This window comes from Carcharodon carcharias, chromosome 2 (assembly GCF_017639515.1).
Source record: "Carcharodon carcharias isolate sCarCar2 chromosome 2, sCarCar2.pri, whole genome shotgun sequence".
Classification (NCBI taxonomy): Eukaryota; Metazoa; Chordata; class Chondrichthyes; order Lamniformes; family Lamnidae; genus Carcharodon; species Carcharodon carcharias.
The window spans coordinates 9,697,076-9,716,073 of NC_054468.1; the positions used below are offsets into that span (position 1 = coordinate 9,697,076).

General features: G+C 48.3%; 1 protein-coding gene across 1 annotated transcript in view; it reads left to right on the forward strand.

The window, feature by feature from the left end:
* fndc3ba (fibronectin type III domain containing 3Ba) overlaps positions 1-18,998 on the forward strand; it is a 444,633-nt gene that overhangs the window by 262,554 nt on the left and 163,081 nt on the right. The window contains exons 8-9 of the mRNA XM_041204259.1: positions 5,078-5,235; positions 8,601-8,660. Coding sequence (XP_041060193.1) covers positions 5,078-5,235; positions 8,601-8,660 — 218 coding nt within the window. The remainder of the gene's footprint in view (positions 1-5,077; positions 5,236-8,600; positions 8,661-18,998) is intronic.

An 18,998-nucleotide genomic window follows, 5' to 3' on the forward strand; every position in this document is an offset into this window, starting at 1 on the left:
AACTTTGATGAATTCTGTCGTAGACTTTCGTCTTCAAGGGCTGCTCCATACTCTGGCACCCCCTCCCCTCCCCTTCTCCGCCCCCCCCCCCCCCCCCCCCCCCCCCCCCCTCCCCCTCCCCCCTCCCAATTACAGAAAGCACCTGGGTTCCATTTACTTTAACTCAGCAAAACCTACAGGCCTGACAGTAACCTGGGCTCGAGAGTTGAGGATGTGTGGGGGTCAGATGGGTGCAGATGTGGGAACCAGTGATTTAACCTCACCACCCACCGCCCCCCCCCCTCCCCAAACTCCGCAGCACCCCAGATCGATGCGTGAGGTGGAGTTTAGACACTGCCTGGCCCACAGAGTGTTCAAAGCACTTACTGTCCTTAGTCTCAGATACAACAACAACTCGTCTGACGCAACTCTTTTAAGATAGTAAAACTTCGCAAGATGACTCACAGGAACAACTGGACCCTGTGGCATGTGATGAGACATTAGGACAGGTGACCAGAAGCTTGGTCAGAGAGATTGGTTTAAGGAGCGTCTTAAAGGAGGAGAGAGAAGTGGAGAGGTTCAGAGAGGGGAATTCCAGAGCTTAGGGCCCAAGCAGCTGACAGCACGGCCGCTAATGTTGGAGGGGTTAAAATCAGGGATGTGCAAGACGCTGGAATTGGAGGAGTGCAGTGATCTGCGAGAGCTGAGGGGGGGGTGGCTAGAGGAGATTAGAGAGACACGGAGGGAAAAGTAGGGAAAATCCCAAGATATTATATCAGTATATCAACAGGAAGAGGATAACCAGGGAAAGAGTAGGGGCCATTAGGGACCAAGGGGGCAATCTACAGGTGGAGTCAGAGGACATCGCTAGAGTGTTGAATGAGTACTTCACATCCATCTTCACCCAAGAGAATGAGGACGAAGGTATCGAACTCAGGGAGAGAGACTGCGAGGTTCTTGAGCAAGTTGATATAGGGAGTAACAAGGTATTGGAGGTGTTGGCAGGCTTAAAAGTGGACAAATCTCCAGGTCCAGATGAAATGTGTCCCAGACTGCTGAGGGAGGCAAGGGAGGAGATCGCAGGGGCTCTGACCCAAATTTTTAATTCCTCTTTGGCCACGGGGGAGGTGCCAGAGGACTGGAGAACAGCTAATGTGGTTCCGCTATTTAAGAAGGGCTGTAGAGATAAGCCAGGGAACTACAGGCCAGTGAGTCTCACCTCAGTGGTAGGGAAACTATTGGAGAAAATTCTGAAGGAGAGAATCTATCTCCACTTGGAGAGGCAAGGTTTGATCAGGGATAGTCAGCATGGCTTTGTCAGAGGGAGGTCATGCCTAATAAATTTGATTGAACATTTTGAGGATGTGACCAGGTGTGTAGATGAGGGTAGTGCAGTTGATGTAGTTTATATGGATTTCAGCAAAGCCTTTGACAAGATCCCACATGGGAGACTTATAAAGAAGGCAAACGCACATGGAATACAGGGTAATTTGATAAGGTAGATTCAAAATTGGCTTAGTTGTAAGAGGCAGAGGGTGATGACAGAAGGATGCTTTAGTGCCTGGAAGCCAGTGTCCAGTGGCGTACCACAGGGATCTGTGCTGGGTCCCCTATTATTCATCATTTATATAAATGACATAGATGACTATGTGGGGGGTAGGATTAATAAGTTTGCGGATGACACAAAGATTGGTCTGGCGGTTAACAGTGAGGTTGAGTGTCTTGGGCTACAGGAAGATATAGACAGGATGGTCAAATGGGCAGATAAGTGGCAGATGGAAGTTAACCCTGAAAAGTGTGAGGTGATACACTTTGGAAGGAGTAATTTGACAAGGAAGTATTCAATGAACAGCGTGGTACTAGGAAGTCCTGAGGAACAAAGGGACCTTGGCGTGTGTGTCCATAGATCTCTGAAGATGGAGGGGCATGTTAGTGGGGTGGTGAAAAAGGCACATGGGACACTTGCCTTTATCAATCGAGGCATAGATTACAAAAGTAAGGAGGTCATGTCGGAGTTGTATAGAACCTTGGTGAGGCCACAGCTGGAGTACTGTGTGCAGTTCTGGTCACCACATTATAGGAAGGATGTGATTGCACTGGAGGGGGTGCAGAGGAGATTCACCAGGATGTTGCCTGGGATTAAACATTTAAGTTATGAAGAGAGGTTGGATAGACTTGGGTTGTTTTCGTTGGAGCAGTGAAGACTGAGGGGCGACCTGATCGAGGTGTACAAGATTATGAGGGACATGGACAGGGTGGATAGGGAGCAGCTGTTCCCCTTAGTTGAAGGGTCAGTCACGAGGGGGCATAAGTTCAAGGTGAGGGGCAGGAGGTTTAGGGGGATGTGAGGATAAATGTTTTTACCAGAGGGTGGTGACGGTCTGGAATGTGCTGCCTGGGAGGATGGTGGAGGTGGGTTGCCTCACATCCTTTAAAAAGTACCTGGATGAGCACTCGGCACATCATAACATTCAAGACTATGGGCCAAGTGCTGGTAAATGGGATTAGGTAGGTAGGTCAGGTGTTTCTCATGTGTCGGTGCAGACTCGATGGGCTGAAGGGCCTCTTCTGCACTGTGTGATTCTGTGAGGCCTTTGAGGGATTTGAAAACAAGGATGGAAGTTGGGGGCAATGCCAGATTAGGAACCTCTGCAGACTAAAGAGCAGAGAGTGTGATGAGTGAGCGGGACTTGGTGTGAGGGAGGATGCACAGTTTGCTTAATAACTTAGAGGAAGTTTTGCTCCCTCTTTCCTCGCTGGTGTAATAGCCCATTGAGCCACTGGAGGGGGCTAGTAAGCAGATTGTCTCAGGTCTCGTGGTTGGTTGTTCCAGGACCTCAGTTTTGTGGCTCAAGTTTGTTTGGAGGGAACCACTAGAAAAAATGTCCCATACACCAATTTTGCTGTTTTTTCCCTTTTTTACTTTCACAAATGAGCATTTCTGAACAGTTTGAATTCTTAGAATTTTGTGTTCAAATTCACGCAATTTTTACTGATCAGAAAAATTACTCAACAACAATGTGCATTTATATAGCACCATTAGCATAGCAACACATCCCACAGTGCACTTGGAGGTGGGAGGGGTGAAGATTCAGGGCTTGGGAGCTGATCTCTGCTGTCCTCGTACTGTTTATGGTGATAACTGTGAGTTTGGTGGGAGGTATGTGATGTTTGAACGCCCTGAAGGTTAGACCATGGTCTAAGTGAGATGTTGCATAGCTGAATAGGCTGAAGATGGGGCAAAAGGTGATAAATTAACTTAAGTTTCTTTTCCAGGTTGAGCTGGGGGAGGGGTGCAGAGCGAAGGTTTTGAGAGTGAGCGAGGAGTGAGAGTAAATGGGAGGTGGAAACGAAGGCTGGGGGGTGGGGAGGAGGAGTAGGGAGAAGAGGCACAGGCAGCGAGGGGAGTGTGGTGCGAGGCAGGTGAAAGAGAAATGGGAATGAGCAAGAACGTGGGGAACAAAGCTGAGGGGAGAGCGGGGGGGGGGGGGGCGCGGTGGGGGGGGTTGGGGAGGGGGCGGTGGGGGGGGTGGGGGGTGCGGTGGGGGGGATGAGTGTGTGAGCAAACGTACAGTGTGTGGGGGAATGAGCATAGTGGGGAGAGAGGGAGAGCACATGTGGTGGGGAGAGTATGAGGCTAGGCCACAGCATTGCTGTAAGGCCAGAAAAATTACACCAATTCAACTCCATCGTTCACTTTGCAACCTCGGACTTCTACTTGCTCCTGAGCTCAGCTTCTGACCTCAAATTCTCCATCTCCAAGAGTGTCCAGTTCCGCCTCCATTACATCAGCCGTCTCCGCCCCCCGCCTCATTCCCATCTGCTACTGAGAATGAAAAGCTGCTTGGGAGAGAATTGGACTCTCCGAGGCTGGAGATGTCAGAGGTGGTGATGAATGGGGGAGCAGCAGATGGGTGATGTTGTGGAGGTTGAAGTAACAGGTCTTGGTAATGGAGAGGATTTCTGAAGCACCCTCCCTTCATCCTTGTTTGTTCAAATCAAGACTCAACTACTGACCACTCTTCCAACCCACTGGTGTCCAACATCTTAAAGAACTCCTCATCTCTCTCGTATTCCTCTTCAACTCTACAACTGACCAATTCGCTATGTGAAAACCACTACTTACCAGGTCTTCTCTCTCACTCTGTCCAGTCCTCATCATGTCCTGGACTATACTGATCCTCCATGACTGGAGAAGATTCAGAAAAGATTTACAAGGATAACAGCAGAACTGAGAGGCTATTACCGTCAGGAAAGATGGAATAAACTGGGACTCTTTTCTTTATCAGAGAGAAGATTGAGGAATGACTGAGTAAAGTCCTTGAAAATTATGGAAAGGGCTGATCAGGTAGACAAAGAGAAGGCGTTTCCATCTGAGTTGGAATCCAAAACCAGGGATCATTAATATAAGATGGTCACCACTAAATCCAGTCGGGAATTCAGGAGAAACCTCTTTACTCAGAGATGGGTGAGAATATGGAACTCGTTACCACAGGGATTGGTTGCACAAATGACATAGAAAAGGAAAAACACAAATGAAAAATGCTGGAAAAACTCAGCAGCTCTGACAGCGTCTGTGGAGAGAGAAACAGAGTTAACGTATCGAGTCCGTGTGACTCTTCTTCAGAGCTAAAGCAAAGTAAAAATGCGATGAAATTTATACTGTTTAAGGAGGGGGGTGCTGGAGCTGGATAGAAGGCCAGCGATAGGTGGGGGCACAGAAGAGATTGACAAAGATGTCATAAACAAAAAGACAAAGTGGGTATTAATGTGGTTAGTGGTTCTGGCTAAAGGAGGTGATGATGGTGGCATTAAGGTCAGAAAGCAGAATGTGGTAGTAGCAGGACAATGGTAAGCGCTCTGGAAAGAACAACATGAACAAGTGACGGACGGTCCTTGTGGGGGTAGGGTGGGGGGAGGGGATAAGCAGAAGTTGGATAAACACTTGAGCAAGAAGGGAACGGAAAGACATGTTGATAGGGGGAGATGAAGTAAGGTGGGAGGAATCTCATGTAGAGCATAAACACCAGCATGGAGCAGTGGGCTGAATGGCTTGTTTCAGTGCGATTTAATTGCATCTTATGTGTTCTCTTTCCAGGTGTCCAATGTCCAGGCCAGGGCAGCTCTGCTCAGCTGGGCTCCTCCTGTAGGCCTGACAAATGGGGACAAGCACACCAACAGCCTGCCTTACACCTGTAACTATGAAGTAGCCTCTTCGGATAAGGGAAAGGACGGGAAGTACAAGATTATTTATAGGTGAGAAAAGCCAACATCTAGAAACCCACATTCCTGTAGGGAAAAACCTGAGTGACTGGGGGAAAAAACATTTGCATTTCAAACGTCCAGTGTCAGTGCCTTGAGGACAGGTACAGCACGGGGTTAGATACAGAGTAAACTCCCTCTACACTGTCCCCATCAAACACTCCCAGGACAGGTACAGCACGGGGTTAGATACAGAGTAAACTCCCTCTACACTGTCCCCATCAAACACTCCCAGGACAGGTCCAGCACGGGGTTAGATACAGAGTAAACTCCCTCTAAACTGTCCCCATCAAACACTCCCAGGACAGGTACAGCACGGGATTAGATACAGAGTAAACTCCCTCTACACTGTCCCCATCAAACACTCCCAGAACAGGTACAGCACGGGGTTAGATACAGAGTAAAGCTCCCCCTAAACTGTCCACATCAAACACTCCCAGGACAGGTACAGCACGGGGTTAGATACAGAGTAAACTCCCTCTACACTGTCCCCATCAAACACTCCCAGGACAGGTACAGCACGGGGTTAGATACAGAGTATACTCCCTCTACACCATCCCCATCAAACACTCCCAGGGCAGGTACAGCACGGGGTTAGATACAGAGTAAAGCTCCCTCTACACTGTCCCCATCAAACACTCCCAGGACAGGTACAGCACGGGGTTAGATACAGAGTAAATTCCCTCTACACTGTCCCCATCAAACACTCCCAGGACAGTTACAGCCTGGGTTAGATACAGAGTAAACTCCATCTACACTGTCCCCATCAAACACTCCCAGGACAGTTACAGCCTGGGGTTAGATACAGAGTAAACTCCATCTACACTGTCCCCATCAAACACTCCCAGGACAGGTACAGCACGGGGTTAGACACAGAGTAAACTCCCTCTACACTGTCCCCATCAAACACTCCCAGACAGGTACAGCACGGGGTTAGATACAGAGTAAAGCTCCCTCTACACTGTCCCCGTCAAACACTCCCAGGACAGTTACAGCACGGGGTTAGATACAGAGTAAACTCCCTCTACACTGTCCCCATCAAACACTCCCAGGACAGGGACAGCACAGGGTTAGATACAGAGTAAACTCCCTCTACACTGTCCCCATCAAACACTCCCAGGACAGGTACAGCACGGGGTTAGATACAGAGTAAACTCCCTCTACACTGTCCCCATCAAACACTCCCAGGACAGGTACAGCACGGGGTTAGATACAGAGTAAACTCCCTCTACACTGTCCCCATCAAACACACCCAGGACAGGTAGGCCTGGGGTTAGATACAGAGTAAATCTTCCTCTGCACTGTCCCCATCAAACACTCCCAGGACAGGTACAGCCTGGGGTTAGATACAGAGTAAATCTTCCTCTACACTGTCCCCATCAAACACTCCCAGGACAGGTACAGCACGGGGTTAGATACAGAGTAAACTCCCTCTACACTGTCCCCATCAAACACTCCCAGGACAGGTACAGCACGGGGTTAGATACAGAGTAAACTCCCTCTACACTGTCCCCATCAAACACTCCCAGGACGGGTACAGCACGGGGTTAGATACAGAGTAAATCCCCCTCTACACTGTCCCCATCAAACACTCCCAGGACAGGTACAGCACGGGGTTAGATACAGAGTAAACTCCCTCTACACTGTCCCCATCAAACACTCCCAGGACAGGTACAGCACGGGGTTAGATACAGAGTAAACTCCCTCTACACTGTCCCCATCAAACACTCCCAGGACAGGTACAGCACGGGGTTAGATACAGAGTAAAGCTCCCTCTACACTGTAGCCATCAAACACTCCCAGGACAGGTACAGCCTGGGGTTAGATACAGAGTAAATCTTCCTCTACACTGTCCCCATCAAACACTCCCAGGGCAGGTACAGCACGGGGGTTAGATACAGAGTAAACCTTCCTCTACACCGTCCCCATCAAACACTCCCAGGACAGGTACAGCACGGGGTTAGATACAGAATAAATCTTCCTCTACACTGTCCCCATCAAACAGTCTCAGGACAGGTACAGCACGGGGTTAGATACAGAGTAAAGCTCCCTCTACACTGTCCCCATCAAACACTCCCAGGACAGGTACAGCACGGGGTTAGGTACAGAGTAAATCTCCCTCTACACTGTCCCCATCAAACACTCCCAGGACAGGTACAGCACGGGGTTAGATACAGAGTAAAGCTCTCTCTACACTGTCCCATCAAACACTCCCAGGACAGGTACAGCACGGGGTTAGATACAGAGTAAAGCTCCCTCTACACTGTCCCCATCAAACACTCCCAGGACAGGTACAGCACAGGGTTAGATACAGAGTAAAGCTCTCTCTACACTGTCCCCATCAAACACTCCCAGGACAGGTAATACATGAGTTAGAAGAATGATTAATTGGGATTGAGTTGATGCACTATGCTTTGACAATGAGTCAGAGGGCATGTTGATGATCATAGATGTTCAATTGAGTTCAAATCATTTTTGCTGAGCACTGTTGGCTTAGCTGCTGTTCTCTGGAATTTCCAGAGTGAACTTCACCCCACAGAAGTGGCCAATTTGTGACAGGTTCCTGACTGGCACCCCCACGCCGATTCAGAAGAGCAAACGGGAACCCATTTGTTTTGATATTTTGACTTCCAAATTTCCTCCCTTTGATAGCTTGGGCCTTTTCTCCGCCTCCTCGTGCGGTGCAGAAATCTCCACGTGTGCCCCAGCCTAGAGCAGAGATGTCGAGGCCATGGACAGGCTGCAGAGGAGATTTCTGGGAATGCTGCCAGAGGTGGCGGAGGGGGGGTTGGGGTGGGGGTGTGGTAGTGACGTGGAGAGACTAGCGAAGCTGGAGTTGGAGCAGGAGAAGGTTAAGGGGAGATTTAGTAGAGGAGTTCAAAATCATGAAGGATTTTGACAGAATAAATAAGGAGAAACTGTTTCCATTGGCAGGAGTGTCGGGGTAACCAGAGGGGACAGGTTTATGTGATTGATAGCAGATCCCAATGGGTCATGTGGAACATAGGAAATAGGAGCAGAAGTAGGCCTTTCGGCCACTCATGCCTGCTCCACTATTCAACTAGACCATTGCTGATCTCCCATCTGCTGCAACATTCTATATCCCTTGATATCTCTGGAATCGAGAATAATTTTTACACAGCGAGTTGTTGTGATCTGGAAGGTGCTGCCTGAAAGGGCGGTGGAAGCAGATTCAATAGGAACATTAAATGGAAGGCAGTTGCAGGGCTATGGGAAAGAGCATGGTTGGGGGGGAGGTTTAACTTGGTAGCTCTTCCAAAGAGCTAGCATTGGCAGGATGGGCTGAGTGGCCACCTTCCGAGCTTCAATTCTAATCAGTTTGTTTGCACTATTTTCAGTGGAGGAGATTTAGAATGCAGCCTGACTGATTTACAACCAACAACAGACTATCACATCAGGTAAGCATGCTTGGAGAGACAACTCAAGTGGAATAATTGTTTGGTAGGGACGGAACTTGAATCTTGTTCGAAAGAGTTTGATGGAGGTTTTCATCTTGCACACATCAGGACAAATGCAAGAATGCTAAATTTCAAACGCTCACCATGATTTATACTTTATAGTGTCATGATCTATGCAGGAGAAAAGGGTGCTGACTGGTTGGCAAGTCAATTGCCGGATGTGATTTCGTGTTTGGGCAGCACTTGGTGAACACTCCTGAGTGTGCTAATAGCGACAGCTACAACCAGTTTAAGATAACCAGTTGCATTCATAACATGAAATAAAAATAGAAAATGCTGGAAAAACTCAGCAGATCTGGCAGCATCTGTGGAGAGAGAAACCGAGTTAATGTCTCGAGTTCAACGTGATTTTTTTTTTGCTATTTGCTTTTATTTTAGAGCTCGTAATGTGGCTCATTTTACACTTGCAAGAAGCTGCATACGTTCATACGCAGGGACCCGCTCGCTGCAAACTAAAGGAATGTGCTCAAGACTTGCAACTTTTTTGAGTTACCCAGAAACCTGGGAAGCCTATGGCTGCCTGTGATTTCCCCATGGCATTGGCTCAGCCAATCTGAGTCCACTTGCCAACCAATCAGCTCCCTTTTCTCCTGTAGTATAAATTGTTGTGATTGTTTGAAACTTTTGGCATTCTTGTGTTCGTCCTGATGAGCGCAAGATGAAAAGTTTCAGCAAGTTGTCTCTATTTTCAGCAATATTCACATGGATTGTTTGCAAACAAAATTCTGATTGGTAACACCCCAGAATATTGATTTCAACTGAGAAATTTGGGTTAAGGTGGAAAATTCTTACACCCCCCCCCCCCCCCCCCCCCCCCCCCCCCCCCCCCCCCCCCCCCCCCCTCCCCCCTCCCCCCTCCCAATTACAGAAAGCACCTGGGTTCCATTTACTTTAACTCAGCAAAACCTACAGGCCTGACAGTAACCTGGGCTCGAGAGTTGAGGATGTGTGGGGGTCAGATGGGTGCAGATGTGGGAACCAGTGATTTAACCTCACCACCCACCGCCCCCCCCCCCTCCCCAAACTCCGCAGCACCCCAGATCGATGCGTGAGGTGGAGTTTAGACACTGCCTGGCCCACAGAGTGTTCAAAGCACTTACTGTCCTTATTCTCAGATACAACAACAACTCGTCTGACGCAACTCTTTTAAGATAGTAAAACTTCGCAAGATGACTCACAGGAACAACTGGACCCTGTGGCATGTGATGAGACATTAGGACAGGTGACCAGAAGCTTGGTCAGAGAGATTGGTTTAAGGAGCGTCTTAAAGGAGGAGAGAGAAGTGGAGAGGTTCAGAGAGGGGAATTCCAGAGCTTAGGGCCCAAGCAGCTGACAGCACGGCCGCTAATGTTGGAGGGGTTAAAATCAGGGATGTGCAAGACGCTGGAATTGGAGGAGTGCAGTGATCTGCGAGAGCTGAGGGGGGGGGGTGGCTAGAGGAGATTAGAGAGACACGGAGGGAAAAGTAGGGAAAATCCCAAGATATTATATCAGTATATCAACAGGAAGAGGATAACCAGGGAAAGAGTAGGGGCCATTAGGGACCAAGGGGGCAATCTACAGGTGGAGTCAGAGGACATCGCTAGAGTGTTGAATGAGTACTTCACATCCATCTTCACCCAAGAGAATGAGGACGAAGGTATCGAACTCAGGGAGAGAGACTGCGAGGTTCTTGAGCAAGTTGATATAGGGAGTAACAAGGTATTGGAGGTGTTGGCAGGCTTAAAAGTGGACAAATCTCCAGGTCCAGATGAAATGTGTCCCAGACTGCTGAGGGAGGCAAGGGAGGAGATCGCAGGGGCTCTGACCCAAATTTTTAATTCCTCTTTGGCCACGGGGGAGGTGCCAGAGGACTGGAGAACAGCTAATGTGGTTCCGCTATTTAAGAAGGGCTGTAGAGATAAGCCAGGGAACTACAGGCCAGTGAGTCTCACCTCAGTGGTAGGGAAACTATTGGAGAAAATTCTGAAGGAGAGAATCTATCTCCACTTGGAGAGGCAAGGTTTGATCAGGGATAGTCAGCATGGCTTTGTCAGAGGGAGGTCATGCCTAATAAATTTGATTGAACATTTTGAGGATGTGACCAGGTGTGTAGATGAGGGTAGTGCAGTTGATGTAGTTTATATGGATTTCAGCAAAGCCTTTGACAAGATCCCACATGGGAGACTTATAAAGAAGGCAAACGCACATGGAATACAGGGTAATTTGATAAGGTAGATTCAAAATTGGCTTAGTTGTAAGAGGCAGAGGGTGATGACAGAAGGATGCTTTAGTGCCTGGAAGCCAGTGTCCAGTGGCGTACCACAGGGATCTGTGCTGGGTCCCCTATTATTCATCATTTATATAAATGACATAGATGACTATGTGGGGGGTAGGATTAATAAGTTTGCGGATGACACAAAGATTGGTCTGGCGGTTAACAGTGAGGTTGAGTGTCTTGGGCTACAGGAAGATATAGACAGGATGGTCAAATGGGCAGATAAGTGGCAGATGGAAGTTAACCCTGAAAAGTGTGAGGTGATACACTTTGGAAGGAGTAATTTGACAAGGAAGTATTCAATGAACAGCGTGGTACTAGGAAGTCCTGAGGAACAAAGGGACCTTGGCGTGTGTGTCCATAGATCTCTGAAGATGGAGGGGCATGTTAGTGGGGTGGTGAAAAAGGCATATGGGACACTTGCCTTTATGAATCGAGGCATAGATTACAAAAGTAGGGAGGTCATGTCGGAGTTGTATAGAACCTTGGTGAGGCCACAGCTGGAGTACTGTGTGCAGTTCTGGTCACCACATTATAGGAAGGATGTGATTGCACTGGAGGGGGTGCAGAGGAGATTCACCAGGATGTTGCCTGGGATTAAACATTTAAGTTATGAAGAGAGGTTGGATAGACTTGGGTTGTTTTCGTTGGAGCAGTGAAGACTGAGGGGCGACCTGATCGAGGTGTACAAGATTATGAGGGACATGGACAGGGTGGATAGGGAGCAGCTGTTCCCCTTAGTTGAAGGGTCAGTCACGAGGGGGCATAAGTTCAAGGTGAGGGGCAGGAGGTTTAGGGGGATGTGAGGATAAATGTTTTTACCAGAGGGTGGTGACGGTCTGGAATGTGCTGCCTGGGAGGATGGTGGAGGTGGGTTGCCTCACATCCTTTAAAAAGTACCTGGATGAGCACTCGGCACATCATAACATTCAAGACTATGGGCCAAGTGCTGGTAAATGGGATTAGGTAGGTAGGTCAGGTGTTTCTCATGTGTCGGTGCAGACTCGATGGGCTGAAGGGCCTCTTCTGCACTGTGTGATTCTGTGAGGCCTTTGAGGGATTTGAAAACAAGGATGGAAGTTGGGGGCAATGCCAGATTAGGAACCTCTGCAGACTAAAGAGCAGAGAGTGTGATGAGTGAGCGGGACTTGGTGTGAGGGAGGATGCACAGTTTGCTTAATAACTTAGAGGAAGTTTTGCTCCCTCTTTCCTCGCTGGTGTAATAGCCCATTGAGCCACTGGAGGGGGCTAGTAAGCAGATTGTCTCAGGTCTCGTGGTTGGTTGTTCCAGGACCTCAGTTTTGTGGCTCAAGTTTGTTTGGAGGGAACCACTAGAAAAAATGTCCCATACACCAATTTTGCTGTTTTTTCCCTTTTTTACTTTCACAAATGAGCATTTCTGAACAGTTTGAATTCTTAGAATTTTGTGTTCAAATTCACGCAATTTTTACTGATCAGAAAAATTACTCAACAACAATGTGCATTTATATAGCACCATTAGCATAGCAACACATCCCACAGTGCACTTGGAGGTGGGAGGGGTGAAGATTCAGGGCTTGGGAGCTGATCTCTGCTGTCCTCGTACTGTTTATGGTGATAACTGTGAGTTTGGTGGGAGGTATGTGATGTTTGAACGCCCTGAAGGTTAGACCATGGTCTAAGTGAGATGTTGCATAGCTGAATAGGCTGAAGATGGGGCAAAAGGTGATAAATTAACTTAAGTTTCTTTTCCAGGTTGAGCTGGGGGAGGGGTGCAGAGCGAAGGTTTTGAGAGTGAGCGAGGAGTGAGAGTAAATGGGAGGTGGAAACGAAGGCTGGGGGGTGGGGAGGAGGAGTAGGGAGAAGAGGCACAGGCAGCGAGGGGAGTGTGGTGCGAGGCAGGTGAAAGAGAAATGGGAATGAGCAAGAACGTGGGGAACAAAGCTGAGGGGAGAGCGGGGGGGGGGGGCGCGGTGGGGGGGTTGGGGAGGGGGCGGTGGGGGGGTGGGGGGTGCGGTGGGGGGGATGAGTGTGTGAGCAAACGTACAGTGTGTGGGGGAATGAGCATAGTGGGGAGAGAGGGAGAGCACATGTGGTGGGGAGAGTATGAGGCTAGGCCACAGCATTGCTGTAAGGCCAGAAAAATTACACCAATTCAACTCCATCGTTCACTTTGCAACCTCGGACTTCTACTTGCTCCTGAGCTCAGCTTCTGACCTCAAATTCTCCATCTCCAAGAGTGTCCAGTTCCGCCTCCATTACATCAGCCGTCTCCGCCCCCCGCCTCATTCCCATCTGCTACTGAGAATGAAAAGCTGCTTGGGAGAGAATTGGACTCTCCGAGGCTGGAGATGTCAGAGGTGGTGATGAATGGGGGAGCAGCAGATGGGTGATGTTGTGGAGGTTGAAGTAACAGGTCTTGGTAATGGAGAGGATTTCTGAAGCACCCTCCCTTCATCCTTGTTTGTTCAAATCAAGACTCAACTACTGACCACTCTTCCAACCCACTGGTGTCCAACATCTTAAAGAACTCCTCATCTCTCTCGTATTCCTCTTCAACTCTACAACTGACCAATTCGCTATGTGAAAACCACTACTTACCAGGTCTTCTCTCTCACTCTGTCCAGTCCTCATCATGTCCTGGACTATACTGATCCTCCATGACTGGAGAAGATTCAGAAAAGATTTACAAGGATAACAGCAGAACTGAGAGGCTATTACCGTCAGGAAAGATGGAATAAACTGGGACTCTTTTCTTTATCAGAGAGAAGATTGAGGAATGACTGAGTAAAGTCCTTGAAAATTATGGAAAGGGCTGATCAGGTAGACAAAGAGAAGGCGTTTCCATCTGAGTTGGAATCCAAAACCAGGGATCATTAATATAAGATGGTCACCACTAAATCCAGTCGGGAATTCAGGAGAAACCTCTTTACTCAGAGATGGGTGAGAATATGGAACTCGTTACCACAGGGATTGGTTGCACAAATGACATAGAAAAGGAAAAACACAAATGAAAAATGCTGGAAAAACTCAGCAGCTCTGACAGCGTCTGTGGAGAGAGAAACAGAGTTAACGTATCGAGTCCGTGTGACTCTTCTTCAGAGCTAAAGCAAAGTAAAAATGCGATGAAATTTATACTGTTTAAGGAGGGGGGTGCTGGAGCTGGATAGAAGGCCAGCGATAGGTGGGGGCACAGAAGAGATTGACAAAGATGTCATAAACAAAAAGACAAAGTGGGTATTAATGTGGTTAGTGGTTCTGGCTAAAGGAGGTGATGATGGTGGCATTAAGGTCAGAAAGCAGAATGTGGTAGTAGCAGGACAATGGTAAGCGCTCTGGAAAGAACAACATGAACAAGTGACGGACGGTCCTTGTGGGGGTAGGGTGGGGGGAGGGGATAAGCAGAAGTTGGATAAACACTTGAGCAAGAAGGGAACGGAAAGACATGTTGATAGGGGGAGATGAAGTAAGGTGGGAGGAATCTCATGTAGAGCATAAACACCAGCATGGAGCAGTGGGCTGAATGGCTTGTTTCAGTGCGATTTAATTGCATCTTATGTGTTCTCTTTCCCAGGTGTCCAATGTCCAGGCCAGGGCAGCTCTGCTCAGCTGGGCTCCTCCTGTAGGCCTGACAAATGGGGACAAGCACACCAACAGCCTGCCTTACACCTGTAACTATGAAGTAGCCTCTTCGGATAAGGGAAAGGACGGGAAGTACAAGATTATTTATAGGTGAGAAAAGCCAACATCTAGAAACCCACATTCCTGTAGGGAAAAACCTGAGTGACTGGGGGAAAAAACATTTGCATTTCAAACGTCCAGTGTCAGTGCCTTGAGGACAGGTACAGCACGGGGTTAGATACAGAGTAAACTCCCTCTACACTGTCCCCATCAAACACTCCCAGGACAGGTACAGCACGGGGTTAGATACAGAGTAAACTCCCTCTACACTGTCCCCATCAAACACTCCCAGGACAGGTCCAGCACGGGGTTAGATACAGAGTAAACTCCCTCTAAACTGTCCCCATCAAACACTCCCAGGACAGGTACAGCACGGGATTAGATACAGAGTAAACTCCCTCTACACTGTCCCCATCAAACACTCCCAGAACAGGTACAGCACGGGGTTAGATACAGAGTAAAGCTCCCCCTAAACTGTCCACATCAAACACTCCCAGGACAGGTACAGCACGGGGTTAGATACAGAGTAAACTCCCTCTACACTGTCCCCATCAAACACTCCCAGGACAGGTACAGCACGGGGTTAGATACAGAGTATACTCCCTCTACACCATCCCCATCAAACACTCCCAGGGCAGGTACAGCACGGGGTTAGATACAGAGTAAAGCTCCCTCTACACTGTCCCCATCAAACACTCCCAGGACAGGTACAGCACGGGGTTAGATACAGAGTAAATTCCCTCTACACTGTCCCCATCAAACACTCCCAGGACAGTTACAGCCTGGGGTTAGATACAGAGTAAACTCCATCTACACTGTCCCCATCAAACACTCCCAGGACAGTTACAGCCTGGGGTTAGATACAGAGTAAACTCCATCTACACTGTCCCCATCAAACACTCCCAGGACAGGTACAGCACGGGGTTAGACACAGAGTAAACTCCCTCTACACTGTCCCCATCAAACACTCCCAGACAGGTACAGCACGGGGTTAGATACAGAGTAAAGCTCCCTCTACACTGTCCCCGTCAAACACTCCCAGGACAGTTACAGCACGGGGTTAGATACAGAGTAAACTCCCTCTACACTGTCCCCATCAAACACTCCCAGGACAGGGACAGCACAGGGTTAGATACAGAGTAAACTCCCTCTACACTGTCCCCATCAAACACTCCCAGGACAGGTACAGCACGGGGTTAGATACAGAGTAAACTCCCTCTACACTGTCCCCATCAAACACTCCCAGGACAGGTACAGCACGGGGTTAGATACAGAGTAAACTCCCTCTACACTGTCCCCATCAAACACACCCAGGACAGGTAGGCCTGGGGTTAGATACAGAGTAAATCTTCCTCTGCACTGTCCCCATCAAACACTCCCAGGACAGGTACAGCCTGGGGTTAGATACAGAGTAAATCTTCCTCTACACTGTCCCCATCAAACACTCCCAGGACAGGTACAGCACGGGGTTAGATACAGAGTAAACTCCCTCTACACTGTCCCCATCAAACACTCCCAGGACAGGTACAGCACGGGGTTAGATACAGAGTAAACTCCCTCTACACTGTCCCCATCAAACACTCCCAGGACGGGTACAGCACGGGGTTAGATACAGAGTAAATCCCCCTCTACACTGTCCCCATCAAACACTCCCAGGACAGGTACAGCACGGGGTTAGATACAGAGTAAACTCCCTCTACACTGTCCCCATCAAACACTCCCAGGACAGGTACAGCACGGGGTTAGATACAGAGTAAACTCCCTCTACACTGTCCCCATCAAACACTCCCAGGACAGGTACAGCACGGGGTTAGATACAGAGTAAAGCTCCCTCTACACTGTAGCCATCAAACACTCCCAGGACAGGTACAGCCTGGGGTTAGATACAGAGTAAATCTTCCTCTACACTGTCCCCATCAAACACTCCCAGGGCAGGTACAGCACGGGGGTTAGATACAGAGTAAACCTTCCTCTACACCGTCCCCATCAAACACTCCCAGGACAGGTACAGCACGGGGTTAGATACAGAATAAATCTTCCTCTACACTGTCCCCATCAAACAGTCTCAGGACAGGTACAGCACGGGGTTAGATACAGAGTAAAGCTCCCTCTACACTGTCCCCATCAAACACTCCCAGGACAGGTACAGCACGGGGTTAGGTACAGAGTAAATCTCCCTCTACACTGTCCCCATCAAACACTCCCAGGACAGGTACAGCACGGGGTTAGATACAGAGTAAAGCTCTCTCTACACTGTCCCCATCAAACACTCCCAGGACAGGTACAGCACGGGGTTAGATACAGAGTAAAGCTCCCTCTACACTGTCCCCATCAAACACTCCCAGGACAGGTACAGCACAGGGTTAGATACAGAGTAAAGCTCTCTCTACACTGTCCCCATCAAACACTCCCAGGACAGGTAATACATGAGTTAGAAGAATGATTAATTGGGATTGAGTTGATGCACTATGCTTTGACAATGAGTCAGAGGGCATGTTGATGATCATAGATGTTCAATTGAGTTCAAATCATTTTTGCTGAGCACTGTTGGCTTAGCTGCTGTTCTCTGGAATTTCCAGAGTGAACTTCACCCCACAGAAGTGGCCAATTTGTGACAGGTTCCTGACTGGCACCCCCACGCCGATTCAGAAGAGCAAACGGGAACCCATTTGTTTTGATATTTTGACTTCCAAATTTCCTCCCTTTGATAGCTTGGGCCTTTTCTCCGCCTCCTCGTGCGGTGCAGAAATCTCCACGTGTGCCCCAGCCTAGAGCAGAGATGTCGAGGCCATGGACAGGCTGCAGAGGAGATTTCTGGGAATGCTGCCAGAGGTGGCGGAGGGGGGGTTGGGGTGGGGGTGTGGTAGTGACGTGGAGAGACTAGCGAAGCTGGAGTTGGAGCAGGAGAAGGTTAAGGGGAGATTTAGTAGAGGAGTTCAAAATCATGAAGGATTTTGACAGAATAAATAAGGAGAAACTGTTTCCATTGGCAGGAGTGTCGGGGTAACCAGAGGGGACAGGTTTATGTGATTGATAGCAGATCCCAATGGGTCATGTGGAACATAGGAAATAGGAGCAGAAGTAGGCCTTTCGGCCACTCATGCCTGCTCCACTATTCAACTAGACCATTGCTGATCTCCCATCTGCTGCAACATTCTATATCCCTTGATATCTCTGGAATCGAGAATAATTTTTACACAGCGAGTTGTTGTGATCTGGAAGGTGCTGCCTGAAAGGGCGGTGGAAGCAGATTCAATAGGAACATTAAATGGAAGGCAGTTGCAGGGCTATGGGAAAGAGCATGGTTGGGGGGGAGGTTTAACTTGGTAGCTCTTCCAAAGAGCTAGCATTGGCAGGATGGGCTGAGTGGCCACCTTCCGAGCTTCAATTCTAATCAGTTTGTTTGCACTATTTTCAGTGGAGGAGATTTAGAATGCAGCCTGACTGATTTACAACCAACAACAGACTATCACATCAGGTAAGCATGCTTGGAGAGACAACTCAAGTGGAATAATTGTTTGGTAGGGACGGAACTTGAATCTTGTTCGAAAGAGTTTGATGGAGGTTTTCATCTTGCACACATCAGGACAAATGCAAGAATGCTAAATTTCAAACGCTCACCATGATTTATACTTTATAGTGTCATGATCTATGCAGGAGAAAAGGGTGCTGACTGGTTGGCAAGTCAATTGCCGGATGTGATTTCGTGTTTGGGCAGCACTTGGTGAACACTCCTGAGTGTGCTAATAGCGACAGCTACAACCAGTTTAAGATAACCAGTTGCATTCATAACATGAAATAAAAATAGAAAATGCTGGAAAAACTCAGCAGATCTGGCAGCATCTGTGGAGAGAGAAACCGAGTTAATGTCTCGAGTTCAACGTGATTTTTTTTTTGCTATTTGCTTTTATTTTAGAGCTCGTAATGTGGCTCATTTTACACTTGCAAGAAGCTGCATACGTTCATACGCAGGGACCCGCTCGCTGCAAACTAAAGGAATGTGCTCAAGACTTGCAACTTTTTTGAGTTACCCAGAAACCTGGGAAGCCTATGGCTGCCTGTGATTTCCCCATGGCATTGGCTCAGCCAATCTGAGTCCACTTGCCAACCAATCAGCTCCCTTTTCTCCTGTAGTATAAATTGTTGTGATTGTTTGAAACTTTTGGCATTCTTGTGTTCGTCCTGATGAGCGCAAGATGAAAAGTTTCAGCAAGTTGTCTCTATTTTCAGCAATATTCACATGGATTGTTTGCAAACAAAATTCTGATTGGTAACACCCCAGAATATTGATTTCAACTGAGAAATTTGGGTTAAGGTGGAAAATTCTTACAACTCGAAATTCACTTGTGGTTATTCTCGGG